Raw genomic sequence first — 7,698 nt, 5'->3', positions numbered from 1 at the left:
TATTAACGTGTCAATTATATGAAACATTATTTACATCAATTTATTATATTAGGTCGTCAAGAAATTAATGTCTCTTTTTTAGATGAAAAAAACCCGAACAACTTATATATCAAAACAAAATATTTATTAAATTCTCCATTCTTATCGATGATGCTTTTCCATGTTACAATCAGGTTGTTAATGCCCTGATTAAAGAAATCACTTGGCTTTTAAAAAATAAAAACACAAAAAACATGTCAATGTCCTCTTTAACATCTTCCACATTTGCATACGCTTTCCTGTTAAGATGATATTGCAGCTAACAAAAAAGATGGTAATCTGATGGTGCCATATCTGGAGAATATGGTGGGTGGGGGAGAACTTCCCAACCCAACTCCATAATCTTATGTTGTGTCAAACGTGCCACATGTGGACGTGCATTGTCGTGGAGAAGAAGAACACCTTTCCAGAAATATAGACGAGTGAAGGGTGTTTCTAATGAAGGACTTGATTTAAACATTTCAGTTACTGACTACAGATCTCTGCATTGACAGTTTGCTGTGGATTGAGTAGAGTTTGAAATGAATTACTCCTTTGAAATCCCACCAAATGCAAAGCATCACTTTCTGCAGATGGAGTCCAGGTTCTTGTGTGGGAAGTGGCTTTTGTCTAGGACTGAGCTATTGATATACTATGCACATAGAGAATCCATTTTTCATCACCGGTGAAAATTTATCCAAAAATGGTTCACGTGCATTTTACATGCCAGAAGAGACGAAACAACGTCACGTTGGAAATGATGATCGTCGGAGAGTTCATGAGGTACCCAAACACCTTCTTTGTGGAGTTTTCCTATATTCCTTAGATATTTACTTATTGTTTCATGAGAGACATGTAATTTCAGGGCCATTTCATGAGTGTTGCCTTGGGTTAGACTCAACAAGCATCTTCAGAGCATCAATATCGTTTCCAACATGTCGGCCCCTACCATCACAATTTTTAAGGCTAAAGTCACCTGAACGGAATTTCCTGAACCATTGTTGACACTTATGAATGTTCAAAACATTTCCATAAACTTCTTTGATATTCTTTGTGGCTACAGAGGCATTCTTTCCCTTCTTGTATTCAAACAGCATTACATGCCGAATGTGTGTCTCGTCATGTGCCATCACTATAAGGGATTAGTATACTAAACTTTACACATTATATAGACTACACTAATGTGATGTTTAGGCAGTTTGTTTAACTATTATACATGATGTACGTTTATTGGGGGGGGGTTAATGTAAGTGTTCCAAAACACAACATTAATTTCTTGATAACCTAATACTTCCTCCATTTGATATCATGCTCAATTTAGATTATATGTTGGACATTTCCACAGACCCTCCATGTAAGTGAACAACAGTTTCCAAGACCATGTTTAACCCTATATGTATGGGTGGGATCAAAGTGTGCATGCCACAAACTTTTACAGAGTGCCATTTAACATGGTAATACATATTTGATGTCAGTTATTACCTTTTCATTTTACCCTAGGTTGTGATTTAGTGATAGTTTGTAGTAGAGGAGAGCAAATAATAAATACAGTATATAAATATACTGAAAAAACTGTAGATAGGTATTTTGAAGGCTCTCCAGTTTGTGCAGATGCAACATACAAGCTGTATGATAGAAAAAATTATTTTGATCTTTTTACATGAATATGAACTTGCATTCGAATTCATCAGGGTCTGAGATAAAATGATGATGTTAATTCACATACATATCTTGAATACAAATAGTTTTGTAACACATCTTTTTTTGTCTTTTTTTTTTTACAACAAACTTGTACATTTACTAAAGTGTACCACATTTCATGTAGATACGTATAGTACATTTGGAATTATAGTCAACATTCCTTCTCCAATACAGGTTTGATCCAATGGATTGATCATGTGCACATTCAATTAAACAGGCATAAAATCCATTAAAGCTGAAATGAATGTATCTGAAGAGTGTGTGGTTGGATATGGTTACTGTGATTCCAGTTTTTTTGGAAATCTTTTTTATAAAAACTCCCGTTGATTTTAGGATGTGGTTGGAAGCTTAGAAAGATACTCAGTGGGAACCATGATATTCACCTTCCAGATGAGGATGTTGCTCCAGAGTGGCTAGGGATGTGGTTTTTGAATCCATTGCTGTTCTGTATGCTCTGCTACTCAAAATAGTCCACTCCCCAGAGAACACTGAAAACATGTTTCTTTGAAGTACTGTGTCTTTTGGCTTTGTTTCACTTAACAGTCTCATATATGAATATCCACCCAGTTTTAAATATACCCATGGCAACACTGCGTGTTGATTAGTTAGGAATTTGCTGTGAATTAAAAGATATGGGTGCAAAATATGTTTGCCTATGGTACTATGGCTTGCATCTATGGCATCCCACAGTAGTATAATAACCCTCTGTACCCTTGTCATATTGACTTAGAAATTTCTAGTACATAAATATTCATTTATGAAGCCTAATGGTTTTCTTTGATGGTGCAGTTCTAAATTGTTTTTGTGTGTCTTATTACGCTCTTTTGATAAATTTTGTGTTTTCCCATGATTTATTTTTTTATACTAGCTAGTATCCAGTAATCAAGACATTGCCATTATAATTTTATGCCCCCACTGAGAAGCATCACAAAGTGGGGCATAATGGTTGCCCATGTTGGTCTGCTTATCTGTCCATTCCAATCTGGTGGACAGGATATCTGAAGATTGGATGGATGGATTTTGTCCAAACATACTTAAAAGGTACTACATACATGATTAACTTTTGAAAGTCATGGATAAGAGGCCAAGGAAAAAGTGTCACTGCTTCATAGAAAATCTTCCCAACCCTGTGAATATGATATTTCAATACAGAATGAATTCATAATGGTCAAACTTGTACAACAGGTACTACATAAAAAGTTCTAGACCTGATCAACCTTTTAATGTCAAGGTCAATAGTTCACTGGTACATCGAAAATCCACCCCAATCTTGTGGATGGGTACTACATCATCATCTATGTTTAACCATAGAGTATAACATTAGTGGAGGAATAGGTGTGTCATTAACACATTTTAAATTTGTTCATTACTGTTTTAGATTAATTCAAGTTTGTTCAGCTGAATTGATTAATGTTACGACTTGTGAAAATAATCAGATTTAGTGTTTATAGTTGTTGCTGTTTTTGATTATTCCAAGTAATCAAAATATTGATATTATGTGTTTTTGTTGTTAAGCAGAAAGCTACACAATGGGCTATCTGTGCTTTGACTATCGGGGGGATTGAAACCCAATTGTTAGCATTTTGCATGAATAACCTTTTTTTTCTACCAAACATGACATTTTTTTAGTAGCTATGTTAAAAATTCAGAACAAGACCTTTGTTGATTTGTTTATGTGGTATGTTACCATCTCTTAGATTAGTCCTAAAAATTAACTTATTTTATATTACAGAACTTACTTACAAGAGGAAAGTTTGGATAAAAAAAAGAAAGAGTTTGACATGAGTGACTGGTCATTAGAGATTGTTAAGGTATGTTATAGTACATTATTAAATTGCTATTATGCTCATGATGGTTTCATACATGTTACCATTACGTGACCAATTGCTACATATTTTGAAACTGATTTAATCTCAAAAGATGATTCATCATTTTTTTATTGCACTTTTTATTTTTATTAGTTGTTTTGTTAGAAAGGACTTGGTGCAGACAAGTATTTAAATAGCGTCTGTTATCAATCATATATGTATTACATGTATAAGAAATAGTCATTCGTGCCTGTTTGCATTACAATAGAACGACAAGGCACCTAAATATAAAGCAAAATCAGATTCAAGTTTGAAACTAAGGAATGTAATAGATAATTACAAAACTAATTGAGATATTTTATGAAATGTTTGTAGGTTGACAATAAAATTGTTCTGCAGTTTGATTAATGTATCTTCAGTACAGCTTTACTTGGATAAGAGTGGCTGAAAATGTTACTCTTGCTCAATGAGCACAGATAAGTCTGAAACAATACTATCATTAACATACTGTATTTCGACTGACATTTACTGTCACTAAAATAATGGCAGATTAGAAAAGTTTCATTTTTAATGTACGTTGTAATTTATTATTGCACAACCAGAACGAAGATGCGACGTGTTTCATATTATGAGCTGTTTTGTTTAATTAATCTAATTTTCACTAATGATTCTCCCAGAGTAAAGTAAAAGCTGGTAGTAGTTGGAAAAGAAAACTATGAATTCATTAAAACAAAAAATTACAGAATTAGCAGATATGGCCTTGTAGTCTTTCTTATAGATTTTCAAAGTATTTGGTCACTGGACCAACATCTCATTATAATTGAGGCTAGTTCTGTCTGATACTGTTATAAAACAGCCACAAATTCAATGAAGCTAGTGCTAAGGTTTATAGCAAGGTATCAGAAGAACAGAAATCCTTTTGTCTAACAACCATTTAACGTTAGAATATACTTAAAATGAGATGTGTAATAGCTTGGTGCATCATCTGACATGCAAATAGTTTTTGTTGTCACAAATAATATTGACTTAGATAAATCCTCAAAATTCAACAACAATTTTACCACTAGAATAACTTTTTGTTAATAGACTTGAAATCTTACTTCCAATTTCATATTGAGTTTAATTGGCTTTCCCTGCCTCATTCTTACTATGTTGTATGGCATTAAACACAATTCCAAGCTGTTGATAGTACCCTATTTTTAAGCATAAAATTAAAAAAAAAAATTAAAGTTATTAATAAGATTATCAAGTAAGTAACAATTCAAATCCCATAACAGACCTGTTAAATTGGATAGGATTGTGACTTGTTTAACCATTTATGATTATTACTTGCTAAAGTCATCTAGAATAAAAATAACTAGTGCTGAAAAGGGTTTTATTTATTAACTGCAAGCTGAAAATTAAAACTATTACTCTAAAGCCACTTTTGTGAAATGATAATTTGATGCATAATATTGAAATAGAGAAAATCTTTTGTGCAACTTGGTAATTGCACTCAAATTTTATAACGTGTTCTCTCTGCAACAATGGGCAGAGCACGGTCTCATTGTTAGCATTTTGGGTCGCAGGTCAAAGTTACACAGTGTGATACTGTTAAACACTGTACACTTTTAGTTATACAAGTGATAACCAATCCCGTTATTGTTATAAGAGCCAGACAAAGCCCTTATGGAAATGGATACTTCTGGTTGGCTATTCTTCACCTGGTTAGTAGTTAAAAATTAAGAATGGTTGCACCTGAACTCTAGGAGTTGCTGAACTTGCTGTTTAACCCACATACATATAAGATGCTTGTCTGATTAAGAATTTGAATTTACTTTAGCATATGTTACATTCTTTTAAGGCATTCAACAGTGCATGTTTGTTGTATATTTAGAATTTCTTATTTTTTCTTTCTTTCAACTTTTAAAGTTCTTTTTATCTTCAAGGATATTCCTCACCAGATGAATGGAAGTGACTGTGGAATGTTTGCATGCAAGTATGCAGAATATGTTACACGTAGAGCAAAGATAAACTTTACTCAGGTTTGTAAATTTTGGTTTTGATTGAACAGGTTACTCTGATTGTTTGCTTTGTTAATCTTGCAGTTTCTTAAGTAAATTAGAGTCAAATCCAAAATAAATTAACTATCAAGAGCTACTTTATGTTTTTCTGTTTAAATATATTTATGTATTTATTAAGGCAAGACTCAAAATATAAAACTGCCAAAATCATGTTCCTTTTAATCGTTGTTTCAATCTTTCACCTACACATCAATTTTAAGAATCTTACTCATATTAAAGAAAAACCAAAATAAAGTGAAAAAAAAATGCTCTTTCTTTATTTGTTTTAAAGATAAAATTCTAGAGTTCCAGCTTTGTTTTTTCGAAAATGAAGATACCTTTACCATTAAACACAGTAGATATTAAGAGTAGTATCTAGCAGAAAGAAATGGCTGATAAATGATGTTTCTATATGGTAAATGTCAGTGATTATAGAAAAATAATATAGAGAAAATTGAGTTTACCATTAAACAGGGTAGATATTGAGAGTAGTGGAAAGAGTAGTATCTTGCAGAAGAAAATGGCTGATAAATGATGTTTCTATATGGTAAATGTCAGTGATTTTATTCAGTATCAAGTGATTATAGAAAAATAATGTAGAGAAAAATTGAGTTTACTATTAAAATTTTTTAAAAATCAAACCTGTACGGCTTATATTTCAAGTTATGAGAGTAATTGTTATGTTTTCTAATTTAATTTGCTTGACATATTTTTATGTACTAAACTGATATTAAAATTCACTGTTGTATGGTTTATTTAATATAGACGTGATAACTTTATGTTTGCAGGCTCACATGCCTTATTTCCGGAGACGGATGGTCTATGAAATCTTAACTAAAAAGCTTTTGTGATATTTCGATGTCCAGTTGCCATGTATTACTTTCTGATCAGCTTGTACAAATACTTCATATTTCTGTTGAAAACTAAATGCAAGGCTTTGAGTATCATGATTTTTTTTTGTAATTCTTGTATTTTTCTGGAACATTTTTTTTTATAATGTAATAAGTGTATTATAATAAAATTAACCATTCTGAAATGTGATTAGAAGACAAGGATGATGATGTGTGTGTGTGCGTGTTTATTTAATCCTTTTTTAAAACATTTTCATTATCTTCTGTAACTGCTTGATTTTGTAGATCAATATTTTACTGCTGATAGTTTTGCACAATTTATTTCCTGGTTTTAATAATTTATATTAAAAGTCAAACTATTGTTTCAGATCTAATCAAAAGTAATTATTAATTCAACTCAAAACATTTGTTTAGCGAAATAATTATTTCATTCTCGAGAAGTTACTGTGAAATGACAAACGCTTGTAAAGAAGTGCTTTATAAAAGCAAATTCTCTTTTCAATGGTATATTAATACTATTAAAAATAGCTAGGATTGCAGCAATATAGTTTGTACTTTACTAGAAAAAATTCCTATAGAATTGAGTGAAAAATGACATAAATGTAGTAGTGCAGGGACTTGCTAGGACTTAAGTTACCTCAAAATGTGCCTTAGTCCCAATACCCAATGAGCAATAACACTTAAAGCTGGTTCAGTTCTTAATTACTACAGTATGTATATGCCCACAAGGTGTAGAGTGGAGCCTCATAATATTTTTGCCTAGCCTACCTCAGCCCCCTCACTGGGATAAGGCTGGTGCCACTCATGTAGTAGTACAAGTTCTGAGTTTCAAAATCCAATTGTATAGGTCAGGAATTTTGCTGTTTCCCACTTGTAACAACCAATAAATGAAATTTGAGATTTGTAGCATTATATGCCTTAGGTTGGTTGACTAAAGCATCTGCTCAGTTAACAGAGTCACAGGCTCAATTCCTGCGTCAACTCTATTGTGCTCAGAAAAACTACTAATATAGCAGTTGATAATTAAGTAACCTACTAAACACATTCAAGTTTTAAGTGGTTTAACTTCATGAAAACAACGGATTCTGATTTTGAATCTGCGACTGTTTATTAAATGGCTGACAATCTTACAAAGTTTGATCAATTATATGTGAAAGCTATAACTTAGGGGAGTTGATTAGACTAAAGTGCATTTATTAGCCATTATACATAATTTGGAAAAGTAATGTTAAGACAAAGCGTGAATTGGGCCTTGAATCAACATTCATACTAAAATAA

General features: G+C 32.1%; 1 protein-coding gene across 1 annotated transcript in view; it reads left to right on the top strand.

The window, feature by feature from the left end:
* LOC106478785 (sentrin-specific protease 1-like) overlaps positions 1-6,624 on the top strand; it is a 55,645-nt gene extending 49,021 nt beyond the window's left edge. Inside the window, exons 16-18 of the mRNA XM_013939353.2 lie at positions 3,452-3,530; positions 5,456-5,551; positions 6,358-6,624. Coding sequence (XP_013794807.1) covers positions 3,452-3,530; positions 5,456-5,551; positions 6,358-6,420 — 238 coding nt within the window. The 3' untranslated portion in view covers positions 6,421-6,624. The remainder of the gene's footprint in view (positions 1-3,451; positions 3,531-5,455; positions 5,552-6,357) is intronic.
* The last annotated feature ends 1,074 nt before the right edge of the window (positions 6,625-7,698 follow it).

This window comes from Limulus polyphemus, unplaced genomic scaffold (assembly GCF_000517525.1).
Source record: "Limulus polyphemus unplaced genomic scaffold, Limulus_polyphemus-2.1.2 Scaffold249, whole genome shotgun sequence".
In the NCBI taxonomy this organism is placed as follows: domain Eukaryota; kingdom Metazoa; phylum Arthropoda; class Merostomata; order Xiphosura; family Limulidae; genus Limulus; species Limulus polyphemus.
The sequence above is the reverse complement of the archived record's forward strand: the minus strand, read 5'-3'. Positions and strand labels throughout refer to the sequence as shown.